The sequence below is a fragment of the Mustelus asterias genome, chromosome 9 (genome assembly GCF_964213995.1).
Source record: "Mustelus asterias chromosome 9, sMusAst1.hap1.1, whole genome shotgun sequence".
NCBI classification, from domain to species: domain Eukaryota; kingdom Metazoa; phylum Chordata; class Chondrichthyes; order Carcharhiniformes; family Triakidae; genus Mustelus; species Mustelus asterias.
The window spans coordinates 108,205,692-108,232,245 of NC_135809.1; the positions used below are offsets into that span (position 1 = coordinate 108,205,692).

The window sequence follows — 26,554 nt, forward strand, 5'->3', positions numbered from 1 at the left end:
GTCTGGAGGTGTCTGTTGCGATCCTCCTCATCCGAGCAGATCCTGTGTATACGGAGGGCTTGTCTGTAGGGGATGGCTTCTTTAACGTGTTTAGGGTGGAAGCTGGAGAAGTGGAGCATCGTGAGGTTATCTGTGGGCTTGCGGTACAGTGATGTCTGAGGTGACCGTCCTTAATGGAGATGCGTGTGTCCAAGAATGTAACCGATTCCGGAGAGTAGTCCATGGTGAGTCTGATGGTGGGATGGAACTTGTCGATGTCATCATATAGTTGTTTCAGTGATTGTTCACTATGACTCCAAAGGAAGAAAATGTCATCGATGTATCTAGTGTATAGCATCGGCTGAAGGTCCTGTGCGGTGAAGAAGTCTTGTTCGAACAAGGAGCAGCACTCCGAAAGCTAATGGTATTTGCTACCAAATAAACCTGTTGGACTTTAACCTGGTGTTGTTAAAACTGTTACTGTGTTTACCCCAGTCCAACGCCGGCATCTCCACATCATAGCATGTGGACATGGATCTTAGCTTCGGTGTGTTGAAGTCTCAGCAGCAATCCTTAGCTAAAGGATGTTCTGCCGAAATGAGGTTTTCCTCCTTTCCAATTGACTTCCAACGATACAGACACATCAGCACCATAAGACTAGCACCATCACACCAGTTCTCTGCCTGTTCATTCAATACTACCCCATTCAGTAAACAAGTATAAACCTGTTAACTATGATGAATTGGTTGAAAAATTGTTTCTCAACTAATTTTTAACTTTTCTTTTGCCTTAAATGCCAATGGGTGCCTACCTTCCAATGTGCAAAGTGACATTAGAAAGGTTTATTGGGATTTATAAAATGTCATTTTGTGGCATGCACTTAAAATTAACGTTTACCCAAAATGTATCAAAATGACCCAAAGCAAGACGTTGGCTTTGTCGTTGCTGACTTCAATATTTGCTGCAATGTGCTAATTCACAGTTACATGCTTATCCTTTCTTTGCAATAGCAGGCGAAGGATGATTAGATGCCAAATCATCGTTTTTTACAAGCACTAGATTGCACAATCAAGACACTGCACATCTTGACAGGCAAGAATGTGAATTATCATCATTCAGACTTGGCTTACGAGTAGCACTCTTATTTCTGAGTCAAAAGGCTGTGGTTTCAAGCCCCACTTCAGAAATTTGAGAACAGAATCTACGCCTATACTTCAGCGTGGTAGAGAGAAAATCATCTTTCAAGAGGAGAAATCATTTCCATCAGAGAAACCCAATTTTAATATAATTGATAAAAGAACCAAGGGGAGAAATGATGAGAATCTTTTTTATGTGGCAAGTTGCTTATGATCTGGAATCCACTACATGGAAGGAATGTGTAAACAAATTCAACAGCGCCATTCAGAATGAACTTTTTATACAAATAGATGCACACTTGAAGAGGAACATCTTGCCAGGCTATGAAGCAAGATCGGAGGAGTGGATCTAATTCAGGCAGGTCCAAAAGGGGGCAAATGGGGCAGAATCAGTCCCGCAACGGTGTTCTATCTGCTACTCATGAGGGAGAATCAGGCCCATGACACCGCTCTATCTACCAGTCAAACATTGTTGGAGAGACAACAATCATTTTCACGTATCACCCTGAACTTGAGATTTATATTGGCTCCGGGTTAAGCAATGCTTTGGTTTTAACATTTGCATCTTTATTTTCAAATCCTGCCATGACTTTGCAGACCTTGGGCAGAATTTTCCATTGACCTCAGATGGGATTCTTCAATTCTGAGGCGAACACAGCCGGAGAATCCCGCCCCTTATCGCTGCAATTTTCTCCAATGCCTCCATTCTCCAAAGTATCTATGCTCCTCTAATTCTGGACCCTTGAACACCCCCATTTTAATCGCTCCACTAAGGGTGGCCCCATCTTCAGCTGCCTAAATGCCAAGCTTCAAAATTCCCTTCGCTACCTCCCTTGCCACCTTCAGACATAAACTCGTGGAGTCAAAATTTGCTTTATAATATTCCTGAGAAGCGCCTTGGGATATTTTACTATGGCCGGTATTTGATTACTCAAATATCTCAAGGGTTTTTTTAAAAAATCAGATTGTTAAAGAAATAACTGGTCTTTACTTCCTTTCCCACTGAGATCTGTTAATTGGAATTTTAATTTTGATTACCAGGCCACTGTAAACACCTCTGTACCCAGGGCATTGCACAGTTAATCAAACATGTGTTTCCTTGGGGACAAGAAAATCAGACACATTGGATATAGCTTTTCTACTGGACTTGATCACTATTTAAGTCAGTCACTGTGTATTCCATGTCATTTATTGTTGAAGAGTTACCGGTAGTTATTACGATAAGCATCCACGTGTGTACCTATTGCTATTGAGGGAGTCCAGTGAAGATTCATCAGACTGATTCCTGGAATGGCAGGACTGACATATGAAGAGAGACTGGATTGACTGGGCTTGTACTCACTGGAATTTAGAAGAATGAGAAGGGATCTCATAGAAACATCTAAAATCCTGATGGGACTGGACAGGCAAGATGCGGGAAGAATGTTCCCAATGTTGGGAAAGTGCAGAAGTAGGAGTCACAATCTAAGAATAAGGGGTAAGCCATTCAGGACTGAGATGCAGAAGAACCTCTTCACTCAGAGTCGTGAACCTGTGGAATTCTCTACCACAGAAAGCTGTTAGGGGCCAGTTCATTAGATATGTTCAAGAGGGAGCTGAATGTGGCCCTTGTGGCTAAAGGGATCAAGGGGTATGGAAAGAAAGTGGGAGTGGGATACTGAACATGCATGATCAAATTGAATGGTAGCGCAGGCTCAAAGGCCTAATCCTGCACCTATTTTCTATGTTTTTTTACCTGTTTGTAAAGCCATCCTCTCACCACAACTGGTGCATTTGGGTTCCTCCTACTCGACAGCTCCCTCTTTCCAAAGCTGTAGACTTTGCCACTTGATTTTGAAATCTGATTGGAAATAAAAATACTTGCATTAAGTTTAAAAAAGACACTTCATTAATCAATCAATCTTTTAATTAGCATGTATTACATTATACTCAGCACCATAAAAAGGCAGAGGTCTGGGTAAAATGGATAATATGCTGCAGAAACTTGTGGCTAATTGAATGACACTGCTGTGAAAATGTTGCTTTAAAAAAAAACAGTAGCTTTAAATTATTTGATCCACAAGATATGGTTCACTGATTAAACCACCACAGGGTGTGACACAACACATGCATCAGCTTTTTTCCCCCCAGCTAACTAATGTAACACTTGCAAGTATGTGAACACCATCATGAAAAAGATAGCAAGCATATTCAAAGAACAAAGAAAATTACAGCACAGGAACAGGCCCTTCGGCCCTCCAAGCCTGCACTGACCATGCTGCCTGACTTAACTAAAACCCCCTACCTTTCCGGGAACCATATCCCTCTATTCCCATCCTATTCACGTACTTGTCAAGACACCCCTTAAAAGTCACTACCGTATCCGCTTCCACTACCTCTCCCGGCAACAAGTTCCAGGCACCCACTACTCTCTGTGTAAAAAATCTGCCTCGTACATCTCCTTTAAACCTTTCCCCTCGCACCTTAAACCTATGCCCCCTAGTAATTGACTCTTCCACCCTGGGAAAAAACTTCTGACTATCCACTCTGTCCATGCCTCTCATAATCTTGTAGACTTCTATCAGGTCTCCCCTCAACCTCCGTCGCTCCAGTGAGAACAAACCAAGTTTCTCCAACCTCTCCTCATAGCTAATGCCCTCCATACCAGGCAACATCCTGGTAAATCTTTTCTGTACACTCTCCAAAGCCTCCACATCCTTCTGGTAGTGTGGCAACCAGAATTGAACACTATATTCCAAGTGCAGCCTAACTAAGGTTCTATAAAGCTGCAACATGACTTGCCAATTTTTAAACTCAATACCCCGGCCAATGAAGGCAAGCATGCCGTATGCCTTCTTGACTACCTTCTCCACCTGCATTGCCACTTTCAGTGACCTATGTACCTGTACACCCAGATCCCTTTGCCTATCAATACTCTTAAGGGTTCTGCCATTTACCGTATCTACATTAGACCTTCCAAAATGCATTACCTCACATTTGTCCCGATTAAACTCCATCTGCCATCTCTCCACCCAAGTCTCCAACTGATCTATACCCTGCTGTATCCTCTGATGGTCCTCATCGCTCCGCAAATCCACCAACCTTTGTGTCGCCCGCAAACTTACTAATCAATCCAGTTACATTTTCCTCCAAATCATTTATACATATTACAAACAGCAAAGGTCCCAGCACTGATCCCTGAGGAACACCACTTGTCACAGCCCTCCAGCCCTTCAGAAATGCACCCTTCCACTGCTACCCTCTGTCTTCTTTGACCGAGCCAGTTTTGTATCCACCTTGCCAGCTCACCTCTGGTCCCATGCGACTACACCTTTTGCGCCAGTCTGCCATGAGGGACCTTGTCAAAGGCCTTACTGAAGTCCATGTAGACAACATTCACTGCCCTACCCAATCATCTTCGTCGCTTCCTCGAAAAACTCGATCAAGTTCGTGAGACACTACCTCCCCTTCACAAAACCATGTTGCCTCTCACTCATACATCCAACTTATTTCCAAGTGGGAATAAATCCTGTCTTGAAGAATCCTCTCCAATAATTTCCCTACCACTAATGCAAGGCTCACCGGCCTGTAATTACCTGGATTATTCTTGCTACCCTTCTTAAACAAAGGAACAACATTGGCTATTCTCCAATCCTCTGGGACCTCCCCTTCTGCTACCAAAAGCTCGGGCTATCAAATAAACCTGTTGGACTTTAACCTGGTGTTGTGAGACTTCTTACTGTGTGTACCTCCCCTGTAGCCAGTGAGGATACAAAGATTTCTCTCAAGACCCCAGCAATTTTCTCCCTTGCCTTTCTCAGTATTCTTGGGTATATCCCATCAGGCTTTAACATTTTTCCACATATTTGAAAAAAAAAAATTCCTGGGAACAGGCAGTTATAGATTAGATTCTCATTTTGGATGGCATGTATTAATGGGAAGAACTTTCCAAGATACTTAAAAACTGAGCAAAGATTAGTCTACTGTGCTCCAACAATATGAGTCATTCCGCAACCTGAGAAAAGTCTTTGTAGTTGAGTTTCGCTTTCTCACACAAGCCACTTGTGGACTCATTCAAGGGATGCGGACTTCGCTGGCCAGACCAGCATTTATTGCCCATCCCCAATCACCCTCGAGAAGGCAGTGGTGAGTTGCCTTCTTGAACCGCTGCAGTCCATAAGGTATAGATATACCCACAGTGCTCTGAGGGAGGGTGTTCCCAAATTTTGATCCAGCGACAGAGAAGGAACGGCGATATATTTCCAAGTCAAGATGATGAATGACTTGGAGGGGAACGTACAGGTGTTCCCATGTGTCTGCTGCCCTTGCCCTTCTAAATAATGAGTGGGTTTTGAATGTGCTGTTTAAGGAGTCTTGGTGAATTCCTGCAGTGCATTTCACAGGTGGGACACCCTGCTACTACTGTGCGTCAATGATGGAGGGAGTGAATGTTTTTGATGTGGTTTCAGTCTAGCAGGCTACTTTGTTCTGGATGGCGTCAAGCTTCTTGAGTGTTGTTGGAGCTGCACCCATCCAGGCAAGTAGAGAGTATTGCATCACATTCCTGACTTGTGCTTTGTGGATTGTGGACAAGCTTTGGGGAGTCAGGAGGTGAATTACTCACTGCAGAATTCCTAGCCTCTGACCTGCTCTGGTAGCCACAGTATTTATATGGCTAGTCCAGTTCAGTTTCTGGTCAGTGGTTGTCTCCAGAATCTTGATTATTAACCTTCTGCTAAATTGGTGCTGCATGTCCCAAGCAACTAATAACTGATCGAAACCATTCCAACTCATTTTGGATGGGATTCACATTCCATGAAGCTGTGTTTTTTAAATATTTGTGTTAAACATCATACAAACTATTTTAACAGAGACAAAACATCATTTATGATAAATAAGTTAGATCGCAATGGAATACCAATGTGTTAGCCAAATACTTGAAAAGACAAATTCAAAGACAGTAATGTTGACAGAAGTCTGCTGCTATCTTAAAATAATGAGCCATAATTTTGAAATTGCATTCCCCATACCCAAATCTCAGTTATTTATATATAAACAGCCTTGAATACCGTGTGTCTATCTTCTGAAGGAATTTGTTATAAGGTACTTTATAAAATGCCTTTTGAAAGTCTATATACTCAATATGTAGTGCCACCACTCTGATGTTTTAGTGAACTAAATCAGATCAGTCAGCTATGAAATAAAAACAGAAAATGTTGGATAAACTCAGCATGTCTGGCAGCATCGGTGGAGGGAAACACGGTTAATGTTTTGAGTCTAAATGACCCCTCTACAAATTGAAGGCAGAAACAAAGAGTCACATAGTTGGAAAGGGAACGGAGGAAATGGGGAAGAAGAGAGGAACAGGGAGAGGCCGAGGCAAAGGAGATATTGACAATTAAATGACAGAAGTGATTTCTCTTTAACAAATCTGGTTGACCCTTATCGACACATGCTTCTTCCAAGTGGAAATCAATTTTGTGTTGACAGTGATTCCAATAGTTTTCCCATAATTACAGACCAATCTGTCTAATGTCAGACTCATCATTCTCCTCTTTTCTTGAACAGGTACGTTAACATCTTTAATTTCTCAAACCTTTGACACCACTGTAATATAAGAGAAATGAAAGGCTATGGAAAAAGAGAGCTTCAGTGATCTCCATGCTGGCTTCCCTCGATCAGCAGCCTAAGATCTATCCATCTGGGTGGCATGGTTAGCACTGCTGCCTCACAGCACCAGGGACCCAGGTTAAATTCCAGCCTCGGGTCAGTGTCTGTGTGGAGTTTGCACATTCTCCCCATGTCTACGTGGGTTTCCTCCGGGTGCTTCAGTTTCCTCCCACAGTCCAAAGATGTGCAGGTTAGGTTGATTAGCCACGCTAAATTGACCCTAGTGTCAGGGGATTAGCAGGGTAAAGATGTGGGGTTACAGGAATAGGACCTGGGTGGGATTGTGGTCGGTGCAGGCTCGACGGGCCGAGTGGTCTCCTTCTGCACTGTAGGGATTCTATGGACTAAGTGTCTCGTTAACTTGGAGCGATAATCTATTTAGTACCTTCTCTATCTGTTTTTATCTTTACTCATCACCCACCCATACACTGCCCCCCCCCCCCTGTACTGTGTCACTCCAAAATTAACTTTTCTTTTGTAAATACAGATGCAAAGTACTCATTCAGTACCTCAGTCATGCCTTCTGCAAATTATTTTCTTTTTTGTCCCAAAAAGCACATATTTTAAAAAATTATCCTTTCACTTTCATGTTTCTAAAAGATTTAAGGAATCCGCTTTTTTGCTCAACCTCCATCTTTGCTCTTCATTCTTCAAATAGGAAAGCAAAATGGCCACTCATCTCCTCCCCAATAACTAGCAACTGGGCACCTGGTGGTGTGATACTGAGTACACAGATCAGGAAAATGCCAGGCTTGGCTCCTTATCTCCCCCAAGGTAACTGACCTCAGCCTGGTTGGCAGCAAAGTGTTACTGTTTATTTCGGTGATCTTGAACCAGGAGAGGGAAATCAGTCAGCTTTCCAACTATTCCGTGGTCCCTGCTGCAAGTGTACATCCAGAACACTGAATGCTGACGAGAATTAGTCAGCCAAGCAGGAGGTGGCTTCATGAGGAAAGGATGGTAGAAACTGGGAGCACGTGAGAGGGGGCAGCCATCCACCAGGAACCTGTATTCCAGTGTGGACCAATGTCTGGGAGGAAGTGCATTACATACATGTTGTATTTCCACAAATTATAAAGAAACAATTTAATTTCACTTTCATACATTACAATTAACACTTGAAAAAAGAGAAAAAAACATTTAAACTTATGTACTGATAAATATGGAAAAACATGGAGGGCAAGGTGGCACAGTGGTTAACACTGCTTTCTTAGTGCCAGGGACCTGGGTTCAACTCCGGCCTTGGGTGACTGTCTGTGTGGAGTTTGCACGTTCTCCTGGTATCTGCGTGGGTTTCCACTGGGTGCTCTGGTTTCCGCCTACAGATGTAGAGATGCCGGCGTTGGACTGGGGTAAGCACAGTAAGAAGTCTCATAACACCAGGTTAAAGTCCAACAGATTTATTTGGTGCACAAGCTTTCGGAGTGTCGCTCCTTCTTCAGGTGAGTGAGGAGTTGTGTTCACAAACAGGGCATATATAGACACAAACTCAATTTACAAGATAATGGTTGGAATACGAGTCTTTACAGGTAATCAAGTCTTAAAGGTACAGACAATGTAAGTGGAGAGAGGGTCAAGCATAGTCCAGAGATGTGCGGGTTAGGTTGATTGGCCATGCTAAATTGTTCCTTAGTGTCGGGGGGATTAGTGGGGTAAAGGGTATAGGGAGGGTGGGATTGTTGTCGGTGCAGGCTCGATGGGCCAGATAGCCTCTTTCTGCACTGTATGATTCTACGTTAAAATATTTGTATTGTAATAATGTTCATTACAGGTGCTAGCAAATTCAGCCCTACATTTTAAACTATCAGTAGACATCTTATGGTGCTGTATAATGGGTAATCCAAGATTTGTAACACAATTGAAATGTTTCACTGCTGAGATAGAGCTGTATTAAATCTTTCATCTGTCACTTTGCATTGTTCAGGTATTCAATGTGAGAACATAATATAAATAGGCAAATCGGATTCAATTGTAGCACAATTATTGAAGGAAATTTCTATAAATTGGCAATTTCTTGTAAATCACTGACTTCCATTCTTGGGAGAGGCTGGGTTAATAGAGGTCGGAAAAGTAAGCATGAAATGATGGGCTTTATATCTTTATTTTTTTCTGACACATTGAAATGTCACTCATCATATTATAGATGATGCATGGCAAAATTTCTCCCCTTGACGGCAGCACTCATTATTTATAGTTCTGAGGTAGCATAAGTGGTAGATAGAAGAATCACATACATTTTAATCCTACAATTGCTATGCATCAATGGTCAGTGCAGATTTTTTTTTAAAGAGGAGGAAGGTGGAACATTTGATTCATGGATGCGCAAGGCACACAAGATCTTTCATTCTTTCTCTTCTGGATGTATTTTTGCTGTACCTATATACTTTGCAAGGATCGATGGACACAATTGCCTTGAAGACATTGTGAGATGTTAGCAATTATCATGTGAAGACATTCATTTGAAATTCCTCTATCTGCTATTTCAGCAAAGGCATAACTGCAGGGCAACTTTCATGTGCGACTGGAAACAGGTGTTTGGCGAACACAACATGCCCAGTGGCCCTCTCCTCACCCCCTGGAGTTCCCAGCATGATGTCCAGTGGATCTTTATGATTAGCCCTCAACATAATGCAGCCACTCAGTTATCAGCTTGAAACATGCACCCCTATAGGGAGTTTACTGATTTAGAGAAAGGAAATCAGACACTGTGGTTGCTTGTCAAATCCCTACAAGTTCCGCAGCTTAAAAGGTAAGTGTATTCAACAACAGGCATAGCAGAACTTCTAGCACAAACCACACAAGATATTCAGAACTGGTACAATACGCACAAACAACTGCCAGAAAAATGTCTCCAAAAGCTCTATCCAATGTTACCTGACACCAGCTAAGGATCCTTTCCCTATCATTCCAAATGGTTACCTCCCAACTTGCATTAGCTCCAGTTGGTGAACAGGAACTGGTGATAATCAAGCAGACAAAGACAAAAATAACATTGAGAACTAAAAAATATTACTCATCCCTTCCCAAATTTATACATCTAGTGCTGTGTCTTTCTGGTGGGACCGCAGCTACTGGGATACAGGTTATGTTAAGATATTAAAAGTCAGAATAAACATCAATGCAGCTTTAATTATGCGCGACTCGCTATCATTCAATTTTTAGTTGCACTACTGCCAACCTTTTTAACCTGGTTAGCACCTGGATGAATATAGTTTACACTTTCAGTTAACATTGTGCAATGTTTAACAATGTCAAAGCAAATGTTATTTTCATAACTTTATCTCCCTATTCCACTTCTTGTCTATAAAATGCTCAGCATTGTTAACTGTGTAAAGGAGTTTTAAGGACTAAAAAGTGCATATAACTATGATATTTACTGCTTTTGTATAATGAACAAATACCTAACGACAGGGAGAGAACATTTTCAACATGAATAAAAATTACACTGATAACTACCCAATATTCTTTTCATTTTATTGGAATATTCCTCCAGGTCATAGACTCTGAAGTGAGAATGCACTGTGCTATTTAGAGACCAGTATTAGAATCATAGAATCATAGTATTGTGTGTTTTTAAGAATCCGAAAACCCAGATATATACCAAATGGACAAAAGCATAAGGTTCACAGGTTTAAATAAAAAAAGTTACCAAATAAAAATGAATATTAATAACTTTATTATTTGAAATAGTCAGTTATGTTAAGATATTAAAAGCACTACGAACAGAACTATGTATAGTGTAAATCGAATTTCTTAACTCAACTTTCCTTTGACTTGAATCCCAAAACTCGGGTCATAATACTTGACAGAAATTGAAAGATTAACTACTTGGTCTGAATACCATTTCAAAGTTTCACGTAGGGGCTGAGATTTTGCGGGCCGTCCACTTACCCCCGGCAAGGATTCCCCTTACTCCTCCAACTTTTGCATGGTTGTTTAACACATGTCTCCAACGTAGCTCCCTCAGATCAGAACCTACCTGGCTCGAATATTCTTTAGAACTAGAGTCTTGTATCTGAAACTTTCTCTAAAACTTTCAGCTGGGCTATCCCTAAAAATCAAACTCGCTGTTGGGAAACATTCAGTTAACAAGAGAGTTAACTCATTTAGCCAGCGCACAGAATTTCAACTGAACTCTGCTCGAAATAAATGTGTTCCTGCGGCTAGCTTGTTCCAAGCTGAAAACCCTGATCGAGACCAGAAGCACATCCACAATCTACCCACTCCTTTAGTTAACTACTTGTTGACCTTTTTTCTAATTTTTTAAAATCACCTATATTTTTGTCATATGATCAGTTACTTGCAGCCAGGTGCTTTACAAGAAATCTTTCAATGAAACATAGCACTTAAAGGGATCACCACTCGTAGCTTAAAACACAGTCATCATGTCCCACCTCCACTCCCCTCCACCAAAAGGGACATGGAGCATCACAGCTGCAAAAAAAATTAATGCTTTGAATGTTATTGTATGAAATCTTGCTGCATCTGTACAGGGCATTGGTGAGGCCGCAGCTGGAATACTGTGTGCAGTATTGGTCCCCTTATTTGCGGAAGGATATATTGGCCTTGCAGGGAGTACAGAGAAGGTTCACCAGGTTGATACCAGAGATGAGGGGTGTTGATTATGAGGAGAGACTGAGCAGATTGGGTTTGTATTCGTTGGAATTTAGAAGGCTGAGAGGGGATCTTATAGAGACCTATAAGATAATGAAGGGGCTGGATAGTGTAGAGATGGAGAGATTCTTTCCACTTAGAAAGGAAACTAGAACTAGAGGGCACAGCCTCAAAATAAAGGGGGGTCAGTTTAGGACAGAGTTGAGAAGGAACTTCTTCTCTCAGAGGGTGGTGAATCTCTGGAATTCTCTGCCCACTGAAGTGGTGGAGGCTACCTCGTTGAATATGTTTAAATCATGGATAGATGGATTCCTGATCGGTAAGGGAATTAGGGGTTATAGGGATCAGGCGGGTAAGTGGAACTGATCCACTTCAGATCAGCCATGATCTTATTGAATGGCGGGGCAGGCTCGAGGGGCTAGATGGCCTACTCCTGCTCCTATTTCTTATGTTCTTATGTTAAATTGTCAATACATTTATGGAGTGCGACCATTTTCTTTTTGCTATACAGTTTAGAAAACAGACCAAATGTTTGAAAATTACAACAGGTTCCTGACTGGGAAGAAAGACGTTGTATATAAAAATTAAAGTGGATGCTCAAAATTCTGAAGTTTTGAAAACCAATTTGTGAAAAATACAAGGGGGGGGGGGGGGGTGGAAAAGCTGTCTTTCAAGGAGTTAAAGTCAAAATGCCAGAGTCATCTCAGCAGGTTTGATCCAGTTTATAGCTCCTGCCACAATACATCAGAGAATGACAAGTCCACAAACTGCATTCAAAGAGGAAATGAATATGCTATTGATTTAACACAGGCAATGGGAGAGGCTCCTAAACATTGAGAGCAATGATCATCTTAAATAGCTGTTTCCATTCCTATCCCACTGGATTTTTTTGACAGAATTACAATTCCTCCAATTTATTTACCATCTGTCCCAAGCTAAAATGTAAAGAATTTAAGTCAGCATAAAGGATGAAGTTACGGCAGACTGTTTTACAGTTATTGGTGAACTGTTTCAATTAGAACAAAGAACAGAACAGCACAGGAACAAGCCCTTCGGCCCTCCAAGCCTGCGCCAATCACGTTGTCCTATCTAGACCAACTGCCTGTATCCCTCTATTTCCCATCTGTTCCAATGTCTATCCAGATAAGTCTCAAATGTCGCTAATATGTCTGCCTCAGCCACTTCACTTGGCAGTGCATTCCAGGCCTCCACCACTCTCTGCGTAAAAAACTTCCCCTGCAGATCGCTACTGAACATTTCCTCCCTTACCTTGAACTTGTGCCCCCTTGTAATTGTAATTTCTGCCCTGGGAAAAAGCTTCCAACTGTTCACCTTATCCATGCTCCTCAATTTTATAAACTTCTATCAGGTCGCCTCTCAGTCTCCATCTTTCCAGGAAGAATAATCCCAGTTTATTCAATCTCTCCTCATATCTAATACGCTCCATACCAGGCAACGCCCTGGTAAACCTTTTCTGTACTCCCTCCAAAGCTTCCATATCCCTCTGGTAAGGTGGCGACCAGAATTGAACACAGTATTCCACAGTACTTTACCACAGACTCGATCGATAAATTTTCAAGCTGATGTGGTCTTCAACTTCCAAATTCATGACCTCCACCATCTAGAAAAACGAGGGCAGCAAGGGTATGGGAATACCATCACCTGCATATTCTTCTCCAAGCCACTCACCACCTTGACTTGGAATTATATCACTGTTCTCTCACTGTCACTGAGTCAAAATCGAAACAACTCCTGCCCTAAGAGCGTTGTGGGTACACCTAAACCACTTCGACTGCAGCAGTTCCATAAGGTGGCTCAACCTCACCGCCTAGGAGACAAAAAGATGGCTTAATGCCACCTTTGAGGGCAATAAAAATGCTGACCTAGCCTGCGACGCCCATATGCCATGACAGAATTTTTAAAACTAAGCACGATGGGGAAGATCCCATGCTCAATCTCCATTTTGTGTTAAGTTGGCTGATTTCATCGTGGGTGCTACAACAGGCCCAAACACAAAGACAGAAACAATCCCCAGTTTTCTGCTTCTGATCATTATTTAGTAACTGCTGCTGTGGGTAAACAGGGAAGAGCAGGACCTGGATCAGTTGTGAAGCTCTGTCAACTGGGCTTCTCAACACAAGCAGAATTTAGCTGAAGCACAAGCTTCCAACTTCAACACGAGAGAAAAGTGGAACAGAAAAAACATTGCTACACTTTCTGATCACCGGTGGCATGAGGCAGACTGTTTATATAAAGTTAATCTGTATTTTACCATTGACTGCACATTACCCCTCCTGTCAATGTAACTCAATAATCCATAAAGCAGCCAGGATACTCATGCAAACACTAAATCAGCAGCAAAACTTCCAACGTCTGCAAACCTTTGGTGGCTGACATCATCGAAAACATTTTATGCCATCTGTGATCAATAGGACACATCAGTTCATTCAAATCTTCGACACGGAAAATGATCTTTATAAAAGATATTGCCAATCATCACTTCTTATCGTCACAATTTTTTCAATATTTTACCCACATTGAACTATGTCCACATTTGGCCATGTAACATTTTCACACTCCCATTACACAAGCTGACCACTTATCTTTGTGCCAAGTCAATAAATATTTTCAGAAATTTGGGTCTAACTTCGCCACCATTGCAATGGTGACAAACTTTGCAGTGGGAAGAACATCACCCACTACAAACGTGCAACTCAACCACTGCAAAATTCAGGGAGATCTTTCAGAACTGATAAGTGAAATAACCTGAGACCACCCTCCCCCCCCCACTTCAAACAGCAGAATTCAGAGGTCACATGACTGAATTCGTGCCTCCAATTTACCCCAAATTAAAGGCATTGCCCCAAAGCACAACTATTTTATAAAATCTTGCATTTATCACAATCTTATCTACAATCTCACTTCTGCCTGAGGATCTTGTTTGTAAAAAGATGCTGATGGGTCACACTGATGAACTGCTTGTTCTTTCAGCTTGGCTGCAACGAGATAAATGGCAATAGGCACGGCCAAGTGCAGCACTTCAGACTGTTTTAATATCGCCTTATCTCCAGAGAAAGCACGACTCACTTGCTTTATATTGGCCCTGCCAAGCCGTTTGCTTGGCTTTTGATTTTGTGGGCTATCATAGCAATGAAATAGACAATTTGAGAGATAACCAATATGAAAGCATTGCTTCTTAACCCCAACACTGTTGATTAGAGCACTTTTAGGAGAGCGCCATAAAAGTTGTCAAATTCAAAATGTTCTTTTCTTAATTTAAATTATTTTCCTTTTCTTCTCCCACCTCCATTGCTCTCAAAAGCACCAACACCTAGCTATGCATGAATTTAAATATTCACACTGGTGCCCCTCAACCACAGAAAATCTATCACAGAATCCATAAAGTCCACAAGATCAGATTTCAGTCTGTTTATCACATTACTGTCTTCTTCAGCTTCCGTTTACTCTGAAACATGTGACACCCACCTCTCCAAAGGACTGGGTGTTATTGGGATTATATATATATATGGAGGTCCCTTAAAGACAGGGGGAATAAAAAATCCAAAGATTTTTTAGCAAGTTGACAGATCACAGCAGGTGAGGGCACATCATAGCTGATCCACATGATAACCACAAACACATAGTCCCAGTAGGTGTTTTAGGACAGATACTGTAAAATGAACAAATCGGAATACCAAACTGATTACAGTAGCTGAAAATTGCAGCAGGGTCGACTTGTATTTCACAGTAAATATAGCTTTGTATAATTAAAAAAAGGACAGTTCTTAATCTCACCTTTAAACCTGGAGCATTGTCCACCGTGGATGTAGTTACTGCTGTGGAGGTCTCACTGATCATACTGTGTGGCCTTTGGTCTGTCTGATGCCTGGACATTTGGATATCTGGTCTAAATGATAAGGAAGAGCACTGTCAATGGCAGGGTACTTCCAAATTTCACACATGGCTGAAGAAAATACTGTTATAAGCCTGTACTGCTGAACTCAACAGAAGCAAACAGCACTGAATAGACTCAAGTTTTAGGAATGTGTGCAGATATTTACATTATCAAACCTATTGCACCATTGTGTTGGAATAAAATACTAAGTGCATGTGAAGCTGATAGCAAAAGCCAAGAAACAAAAGTAGATGCTTCAGTTTTTTTAAAAAAGGCATTTAATTTGCATTAAGGAATCACATAAGCAGCTCAAACACTTCAGCAACATCAGCATTAACCATCTGTTTTCATATGTACTTCGAAGCTTAGGAGAAAATTAGAGGAACGATCCAAGCACATTTTCACATACACTCTTCACCCCACTCCCTACTTCCCCAATGTGTTGAAAACAATACTGCATTTTACACCAACACTATAAAACCTTTGGGACCCCTTCTCTCACTTGGACTAATTTCAAGTGCCAGCCTTGGTTCTGCACACCCAGAAAAATTGAAGCCATTAAAACTTGAATTGCTTCAAAGCCGATGGTTAATCTTGAATTGACTGCCATGAACCAATAACTATACAAGAAGCCTCATGGTAATCAACTGGCTTTGCAGCAATAAAATCAAATCAAAGTAAACCTGCTGTTAACTTGATATGATTTGATTTATTATGGTCACATGCATTAGTATAGAGTGAAAAATATTGTTTCTTGTGCGCTATATAGACAAAGCATACCGTTCATAGAGAAGGAAACGAGAGAGTGCAGAATGTGTTACAATCACAGCTAGGATGTAGAGAAAGATCAACTTAATGTGAGGTTGGTCCATTTTAAAGTCTGATGGCAGCAGGGAAGAAGCTGTCATTGAGTCGGTTCATATGTGACCTCAGACTTTTGTATCTTTTTCCCGACGAAAGAGTCTGTCCGGGGTGCATGGGGTCTTTAATTATGCTGGCTGCTTTTCCAAGGGAGTGGGAAGTGCAGACAGAGTCAATGGATGGGAGACTGGTTTGTGTGATGGATTAGGCGACATTCACAACCTTTTGTAGTTTCATGTGGTCTTGGGCAGAGCAGGAGCCATACCAAGCTGTGATACAACCAGAAAGAATGCTTTCTATGGTGCATCTGTAAAAGTTGGTAAGAGTCATAGCTGTCATGCCAAATTTCCTTAGTCTTCTGAGAAAGTAGAGGGGTCTCTGAAGACAGAGAAGAATTTGAAGTCCTGGAATGCTTCCTTGCAGTTTTCTGTTTATAACCCTATTGCCCAACTTGTCTTTGAGTGCAACTTTGGAAGGTGTTAAGTGAAGCCACGGACTTTCCTACACATGGTGAGAGAGTGAAAGGAATATTACCAGGAAATACAAGACATGAAAAATGTCAAGGAAGAGGCCCTTCGGTCAGTCATTCCTCTCCTACCCCATCACACCTCAAAGGATCCTACTGCATTTTGAACAGCCCAAATCATTTTTTCCCCAGTGTCATCCAAATATTTATCACTCTGGATCCTCAATATCATTCCAAGAGCTTTCCCTAACCAATTTATAATGATGTCCTCTCGTGCGTCTTCTTTCTTTGATTAATTTGAAGTAATATTTTGGATTATTTTATTCATATCAAATATTTTATACCAACACATCTCCAGGAAAGGTTTGCCCTTGGATGGAATGATGTGGAGAATAACAGGAAATATGATGCAACCTTAAAGAGGAGATGCAGGATTAAAAATAGCATTTAATTCAATATATTCAGAGCAGTAATCTGCGAATCTAACTCACAGTAAATCAAAGGGGTGCAATAAAATTGATGAACTAAAAAAAGCAAAATAGTGCAGATGCTGGAAATCTGAAATAAAAAGCAGAAAATGTTGTAAATTCTCAGCTGGTCCGGAAGCAACTGTGGAGAGAGAAACAAAGTTAACTTGACCTTTCATCAGAACTCAGGTCACCAGTCTGAAAACAATCTGTTCCTCTCTCCACAGATGCTTCCAGACCAGCTGAGAATTTACCAACATTTTCTGCTTTTATTTCAGATTTCTAGTATCTGCAGTATTTTGCTTTTGAACTTGCATTTTCACATAAACCATGCCTTGGTTGCCAGCCCTTGGCCTCTGACTCCGATTTCAGTGGGCTGAAGTCCCACTCCAAGACTCAAACACAACCATTTGGGCTAATACTCCATTGCAGTACCGAGGGAGTGTTTGTTTTATTCATTCATAGGATACGGGCATCGTTAACTAGGCCAGCAATTATTGCCCATCCCAAACTGCCCTTGGAACTACTGTAATCCATGTGGTGCAGATACACTCAAGATGCTGTGAGGGAGAGTGTTCCAGGATTTTGACCTGGCAACAGTAAAGGAATGGCAACAGATTTTCAAGTCAGGATGTTGAGTGACTTGAAGGAGAACCTCCAGGTGGTGGTGGTGTTCCCATGTGTCTGCTGCACTTGTTCTTCTAGATGCTACTAGCTGTGTGATTAGAAGGTGCTGCCTAAGGAGTCTTGGTGAGTTCCTGCAGTGCATCTTGTAGATGATACATACTGCTGCCACTGTGCATTGGTGGTGGAGGGAGTGAATGTTTGTGGATGGAATGCCAACCAAGCGGACTGCATCGTACTGGATGGTGTTGGGCTTCGAGGATTGTTGGAACAGAATTCATCCAGAAAAGTAGAGGTATTCCATCACACCACTGGCTTGTGGATAATGGACAAGCTTCGGGGAGTCAAGAGGTGAGTTGCTTGATGCAGGATCCCTAGCCTCTGACCAGCTCTTGTAGCCAGAGTATTTATTTGGTTAGTCCAGTTCAGTTGTTGGTCAATGATAACCCCCAGGATGTGATGGTGGAGCATTCAGCAATGGTAATGCCATTGAATGTCAAGTGCTGCACTGTTTGAGGCAGTGGGTCCAACTCTGGGGAAAAAATTAAGGTAAACTTTGGCATGGGAGACTGAAAGAACGGCAGGGGTTGCTGGTGAATCTGAGAGAGCCGAGGGGTGGAATCCTGATGGCAGCTGAAATCAGTGCAAACACGCACTGTGTACAAATGCCAGGACAGATAAAATAGTGTCTTCACTAGCTGCAATGCAGGACAGTAGTGTCGATTATGAAACAAACCCATAATATCCGGGACAGTTGGTCACCCTGGTTGGAGGGGTCTGCTTTTGGGTAAAATGTTAATCACAAGCCCTTTCTGGTGGGTGTAAAAGATCCGATGACACTATTTCAGAGGACAGAGGGGTTAGCCCAGTGTCTTAGCCAATGTTTATTCAGAAAACAGTATCACAAATATAGATTATCAGGTCATTATCACACTCGCTGTGCACCCAACTGGCTGCCACATTTCCTACATTGCAGCAGTATCTGCAATTCAAGAGCACTTCATTGTTTGTAAAATGCTTTGAGATGTCTGGTTGCCATGATAGAATAAATATAATTACAATGATTTCATTTATTTAACAATGTATTTATACCACAGAAGCTCATGTCCTCATGACCCTTGCTGTTTGTCATTTTCATAAATGACCTGGATGAGGAAGTGGAGGGATGGGTTGGTAAGTTTGTTGACGACACCAAGGTAGGTGGTGTTGTGGATAGTTTGGAGGGATGTCAGAAGTTGCAGCGAGACATAGATAGAATGCAAGACTGGGCGGAGAAGTGGCAGATGGACTTCAACCCGGATAAGTGTGTGGTGATCCATTTTGGCAGATCCAATGGGATGAAGCAGCAATATAATATGAAGGGTACCATTCTTAGCAGTGTAGAGGATCAGAAGGACCTTGGGGTCCGGGTCCATAGGACTCTTAAATCGGCCTCGCAGGTGGAGGATGCGGTCAAGAAGGCGTACGGCGTACTGGCCTTCATTAATCGAGGGATTGAGTTTAGGAGTCGGGAGATAATGCTGCAGCTTTATAGGACCCTGGTTAGACCCCACTTGGAGTACTGCGCGCAGTTCTGGTCACCTCATTACAGGAAAGATGTTGAAGCCATTGAAAGGGTGCAGAGGAGATTTACAAGGATGTTGCCTGGATTGGGGGGCATGCCTTATGAGGATAGGTTGAGGGAGCTTGGTCTCTTCTCCCTGGAGAGACGAAGGATGAGAGGTGACCTGATAGAGGTTTACAACATGTTGAGAGGTCTGGATAGGGTAGACTCTCAGAGGCTATTTCCAAGGGCTGAAATGGTTGCTACGAGAGGACACAGGTTTAAGGTGCTGGGGGGTAGGTACAGAGGAGATGTCAGGGGTAAGTTTTTCACTCAGAGGGTGGTGGGTGAGTGGAATCGGCTGACGTCGGTGGTGGTGGAGGCAAACTCGTTGGGGTCTTTTAAGAGACTTCTGGATGAGTACATGGGATTTAATGGGATTGAGGGCTATAGATAGGCCTAGAGGTGGGGATGTGATCGGCGCAACCTGTGGGCCGAAGGGCCTGTTTGTGCTGTGGCTTTCTATGTTCTATGTTCTATGTTAAGTTGCTTCATGGAAGCTTGATCGGAGAAAAATGGAAGTTAAAACCCTCAGCATCCTATTATCAGCTCAGGCAAACCTATCAGTAGCAAATGCAATCAATGGGTGAATTGAACAGTACGGCAACACAAAACTACAGCACAAGGAGATACCCAAGTGAATGACATATTAACTGTTCCCTCATAGTCAATCCCATTCATTCGCATGCTCTGTCCAAAGACAGATCATTGGCTCCTTGTCCACTGATGCTTCATCCTGAGCTATTTTCTTGGTTGTTTTTCACCCGGAGAAGCAGATCCCAAGTTTACATCAGCCGGAAGAAGAAATGAAGCCACACTATTGGTGTTATTTTTGCTTCATTCTTTCATGAGATACAGGCATCCAGCATTTGTTGCCCATCCCTAATTTATCGTGAACTGAGTAGCTTGCTAGGCTATTTCAGAGGGCAGTTAAGAGTTAACCGCATTCATAGAATCCCTACAGTGCACAAAGAAGCCATTTAGCCCATTGAGTCTGCACCAACTCTCTGAAAGAGCATCCCACCCAAGCTCACCCCTCCACCCTGACCCCATAACCCCACTCATTTACCATGGCTAATTCCATCTAACATACAAATTACTGTGGGTCTGGAGTCACGCGTAGACTAGTCCATGTAAGGAAAGCAGATTTCCATCCCCAAAGGACATTAGTGAACCAGATGTTTTTTTTTAAAAACAGTCATCATTACTTTCAATTGCAGGTTTATTATTTTGATTTAAATTCCATCAGCTACCATGGTGGGACTTGAATCCATGTCCCCAGAGCATTAGCCTGTGCCTCAGGATTACTGGTCCAGTGACATTATCACTACTCCATCATCTCTCCACACATTTGCCAGCTTGCCAATGGTGCTAACCAGCCCTCATAGTCAACCCCATTATCAAATGCAAATCTACCATCCTGTATAGAGTCAGTGATCATGCAGACCCAGTTTTTTTCCTGCGCCTCCATACATTATATGGGATTTAGGATCCGCAAAGCATCGTCAAATCGAAACAAAAAAACATAGAAAAACTACAGCACAAAACAGGCCCTTCGGCCCCACAAGCTGTGCCGAACATATCCCTACCTTTTAGGCCTACCTATAACCCTCCATCCTATTAAGTCCCATGTACTCATCCAGGAGTCTCTTAAAAGACCCTATTGAGTTTGCCTCCACCACCACTGACGGCAGCCGATTCCACTCGCCCACCACCCTTTGTGTGAAAAACTTCCCCAAGTTTGCACTTGCACTGCACTTGATCAGTATGTCAGCATGCTAACATTAAAATGTTACCTGGGGTTTTTGTGCCCGTGGGCAATGCAGGTGCAAAATCCTGCGAGGGTCAAAAAAAACCCCGAGGATCTTACCAGTGAGATCTCATTTTCTGATTTTCCCCACGCCCCTCGCCAGTGACATAACAATGTTCCCATCCAGAAACTTCATTTAAATAATCCTTAAAGGGCTTCCCCGCTGCATCCTCTCCCCACATAGGGATCTTCTTTCTCCCCCTCCCCCGCCCTCACCAACATGACATCAGCGAAGTTTACAACTGGGGCAGTGACAGGATGACAGTGGGCAGTGCCAGTGGCCCCTCTGCGGAACTCCATCGTGTGCATGAGGTGGGGGGGGGGGGGGGGAAGGGGGGATAGCACGTGGAGTTTAGCGGCTTCGTCTTTTTCTTGAAAATCAGAAAAGATTCCTGATGTTGGCAGCCTTCTCCTGCCTTGCCCGCCAGCGTGTGGGCTACTCCTGCATTCATTATGCACCAAGTGCTGAATTATCTGGTGAGACATGTCAGCTGTTCTGCGCACTGCTTTTCTTGCCTGAGCCAGCACTTGATGCGAAGATGATAAAATTCCACTCAGTGTGTGTGTTATGGTCCCAGCACACTGGACTAGCTCAGAATCAGATTAGTTTTGCACGTCAAGTTTAAAACAATTACTATGTGCAATTCTTAGGAGTATGCACATTCTCCCCGTGTCTGCGTGGATTTCCTCCGGGTGCTCCAGTTGCCTCCCACACTCCAAAGATGTGTGGGTTAGGTTGATTGACCATGCTAAATTGTCCCTTAGTGTCAGGTGACCAGCAAGATAAATACATGGGGTTGCGGGGATAGGGCCTGGGTGGGATTGTTGTTGGTGCAGGCTCAATGGGCTGAATGGCCTCCTTCTGCACTGGAGGGATTCTATGATATTAGTGTGCAGAAATAAAGAGTTTCAGTACAGACTTGTGCTGACATTCCTTTTAGACTTTGCAATGTGGAGTTAAAAGACTTCCATTGTTATTCAAAAACTTGAATTAATGAAGCAAAATAAGGTTTTTGTTCAGTGATGCCTTTACTGGAAAAGGGAGAGATAATAGTTCATCATGCTGTATAAATATTGGAGGGCAGCATAGGCAAATTATTTCCTCTTAAGATCCAAGCATTGACAAAATCTCAAGGTAAAACTAAAACAGAAAATGTTGGCAGGTCCGTCAGCATCAATGGAGAGAGAATAGAGCCAGCGTGACCCTTCGTCAGACCTCACCTGATATGCCATTGTGACATAGGAGAACAACAATATACAGGATTAGAAACAACCCCCAAAAAACCTCAGCCATGTCCAAATTTTTACGCTTTTCATAATTTTGTTGCTAAAATACATTTTTCTTCAATTTTCTTCTCCCCTCTCTCAACAGTGGTCAGTTATGCTGGGATACAATTCCAAAATACCAACTGTTGTCCCATACCGTATCCTACTGCTTATACTCATTTAACACTGAATAACGGTAGGTCAGTTGTCTGTGAGCATTATCATAGCTGGAATCATTTCTTTGTTTACAGACAATGTGAGGATCCTCATTGTAAATCAGCAAGGACAAGAATTAAATAATGAACCTTTTTTTTTTTACTGGCGCAGTGGCTGTGGCCCAATACAATTCCATGACATTGTATCTTCATTCACTAATTCATTAGAAAAACTATATAATTTTCCCCATTTAAACTCTTCTGCATGCTGTTTCCCTTTAATCTGGGAAATGGGGCTGTAAATATCTCCACAGCTTCCAGCAGAGTGGTTTTGTATTGTAATACATGTACAAGGTCCAATAAATATCCAGTATCATCTCTTCCTCATGTCAAAATGAATGAGGAAGTTCATTCACCTCTGTACTTGGCAATCCACTAGCAAGAGCCAACAGAGCATTCAATACATAATCAAAACAGAAGAATGCATTTACAAGAATGGTAAGAATAAACGTGTACAATATCCTGGTCGGACTGCATATTGACTCTCACACATAGGTCTGTTTGCCAAGTCATGAGGGTGGCATTTAGATGCTGGGGGCAGTGCAGAGAATTGAGCACGGCTAATTGGTAGGGTTGGATTTTCAACCACCCGTGTGGGTGCTTACATTCATTGAGGGTGTCATCAGACCCCAACACCTCCGGAATGCAATGGAATTTTCTAAAGGAGGATGGAAAGAAGTGAGGGGTGGTGGGAGATGAGAAAAAAAAAGAGCTAGCACCCAGCACACTTCCTGTTAACTGGCTGTTGAGCTCATTGTAGAGCTCATTAACAGGTTTGAGCAGCAGGACTCCGCCTCAGAATGTGCAGAATCCACATAGACAGTCACTTGAGGCCGGAATTGAACCTGGGTCCCTGGTGCTGTGAGGCACAGTAAGAAGTTTAACAACACCAGGTTAAAGTCCAACAGGTTTATTTGGTAGCAAAAGCCACACAAGCTTTCGAGGCTCTGAGCCCCTTCTTCAGGTGAGTGGGAATTCTGTTCACAAACAGAACTTATAAGACACAGACTCAATTTACATGAATAATGGTTGGAATGCGAATACTTACAACTAATCCAGTCTTTAAGAAACAAAACAATGGGAGTGGGGAGAGCATCAAGACAGGCTAAAAAGATGTGTATTGTCTCCAGACAAGACAGCCAGTGAAACTCTGCAGGTCCACGCAACTGTGGGAGTTACAAATAGTGTGACATAAATTCTGATTCTAGGATCGCATGATAAAGACTCAGGAGGAAAAAAGCAGAAATATTTATGTGAAATAGTGTGACATAAACCCAATATCCCGGTTGAGGCCGTCCTTGTGTGTGCGGAACCTGGCTATCAGTTTCTGCTCCGCGACTCTGCGCTGTCGTGTGTCGCGAAGGCCGCCTTGGAGAACGCTTACCCGAATATCAGAAGCCGAATGCCCGTGACCGCTGAAGTGCTCCCCAACAGGAAGAGAACAGTCTTGCCTGGTGATTGTCGAGCGGTGTTCATTCATCCGTTGTCGCAGCGTCTGCATAGTTTCCCCAATGTACCATGCCTCGGGACAGCTGTGAGGCAGCAGTGCTAACCACTGCGCCACAATGCTAGTTGCAAACCTCTGCTCGTGCTTCTTCATTTCTGTTTCTTCTTCCAGATGCAAGATTGGCATCCATCACAGTCCAAAGAGAGGCATGCGAAATATCATTGTGCCACCCATGGATGCCTGTCCATGTTAGCATGTGGCCCTCTGAGGTCCCTGCTGCTCCACTGCACAGCAAGCCCAGCTATGCCAGACATGCCTGTTGCCACCTTCAGACTAATGTGGACAACTCGGACACAATGCAAGGCCGCCCATGGATATAATCCAGCTATCTCTTTTCCAACCCCGGATTGAAAATCCAGTCGCTCATATCAAAACTCTTTGCTATGGGAAAGAACTGGAGGTACTTTGAAATTTCAGTCCAGTTTGGGGGTGTCTGAGAGACGATGTAGAATATATAGCAAGGTTCAATTTAAGTATTAGTGTAACAAGTAGACTTACATTAACACTGCAAAGAAGTTACTGTGAAAATCTCCTAGTCGCCACAGCCTATTCGGGTACACCGAGGGAGAATTTAGCATGGCCAATGCACCTAACCAGCATGTCTTTCAGACTGTTGGAGGAAACAGGAGCACCTGGAGGGGACCCATGCAGACATGGGGAGGACATGCAGACTCCACACAGACAGTGATCCAAGCCAGGAATCGAACCCGGGTGCCTGACGCTGAGAGGCAGCAGTGCTAACCACTGTACCACCAGTAAAAGGCAAATCAAGTGACTCAAACATACACATTTAGAACAATGTCAGGAAACTCACAGTGATACGTTTCCATAAAATTCCTCCCTTCGTCATTTTAAAGCAAGATCTAACTGATTTAAAATAAGATAATACAATTCATACTTTCACACACAGGAATTAGAACTAATCAACAATCAGGAAAAACAAAGCTGCTGGGAGTTTATTATTAGAGAAATAAATAATCATGCTTAATAGTTTGTATTGGCTTGATATGCAAGTTTAGCAGAGGCTATCGATTACTTTTTAAAATTAACCTTCACAAATTATTCTCTCTTGGTAAAAAAAGGCAGTTGCAGTGACCTGATAAAGGCCTTTAAAATTACAAAAGATTTTAATAAAGTGGAGAGAGAGAAAATGCCTCCCCAAGTGAAGATCATAACTAGAGGCAGTCAATATGAAGAAATGTAAAAAATAATTAAGAAGAAACCTCTTTACCCAAAGAATGGCAAGAATGTGGAATGCATTACCACAGGGAGTGGTAGAAACAACACATTTAAGGGGAACTAGACAAACAAATGAGGAGAAGGGAATAGATGGTTACAACAGTAGTTTAGATCATAAAAGGTGGGATGGGACTCTAGCAGAGGATAAACACTAGTAGGGACTTGTTGGGCTGAATGGCTGGTTTCTCTGCCAAATACCCAGTCTATGTAATTACCCACACACTGTGGGAAACAAACTTGTAATTTTCACTTCGTCCCCTACTCTGGAATAGTTATGTGGCACTACTAAGTGAAGTGCATAATTAGCAATTCCTGGTTTCAGAGAAAGGGAGACTTCTATATCCAGTACTAAGGAGGATCAGTGGGTGGAGGAGGCAAACTGCCTCAATTCTTGTTTACAGAATTCCTGTCAAAGGAAGAGTTCAGCTTTTCTCCTTGCATCCAAGCCAGTTCCATATCCAGTTGTCCCTCCTCCTCATCTCTTTTGAAAATAAGTTTCTCAAAAAGGTGACCCACAGGGAAATAACCATTCATCATACCGTATGTCTATGTTAACATGATTCTTCCCCAACCCTTACTAGTTATTCTTAATTGTTGAGTTGGCTGACTGGAATTTAGCAGATAAGAATGAAACAAGAGTTGGCATAAAAACTCACTAGACAATCTAAAGAGGCATGCAGAAAACTTTGTTGGTGACAGTGTAGTGCCGAGCTTGTCTTTACTGTTCAAAGTTCCTGCTCGCAACAAACATTGTTTGTGATGAACCACAAACCAGGAATAGAAGCACTCGGAGTACCCATACCTTATAAAGTCAGAAGTATGAAGTACAATCACTTTCCTTGGCTTTTTTCCATGTTTTGTAGATGGATTTCAGTTCAGGAAATAGGTTCATTGTAATGAGGACCTAGAGACTCTGGTGCAAAGCCTTTCATAATACAAATGTGTCATTGAAAACAGAATGTGACAGTAGAGTTGTCTGAACTGTGGATAGTTCTACTGACTATCACTAAATCAGGGCTGCAATGTAATAAAAGACAAATTGAAATGATCCTGTGGAATTTACTAACTTTACAATGTTTTGGGTGATTTTTTAATTCAAGTTAAAGGATGTTAGCACTGCTAAATGGAATCCTGCTCTACATCAGACACATATAGAAGGATATGGGCCAAACGCAGGCAATTGGGACTAGCTTAGTGGTTAAAAAAAGGGTGGCATGGACACG

At 42.4% G+C, this 26,554-nt stretch overlaps 1 protein-coding gene across 2 annotated transcripts in view; it reads right to left on the minus strand.

The window, feature by feature from the left end:
• Positions 1-26,554, minus strand: part of plekha7b (pleckstrin homology domain containing, family A member 7b) — a 467,762-nt gene that overhangs the window by 137,191 nt on the left and 304,017 nt on the right. For both annotated transcript variants that reach the window (XM_078220764.1, XM_078220762.1), the window contains exons 5-6: positions 15,174-15,285; positions 2,851-2,955 (exon numbers count right to left, since the gene is read on the minus strand). In XM_078220764.1, the coding sequence (XP_078076890.1) occupies positions 2,851-2,955; positions 15,174-15,285 (217 nt within the window). The remainder of the gene's footprint in view (positions 1-2,850; positions 2,956-15,173; positions 15,286-26,554) is intronic.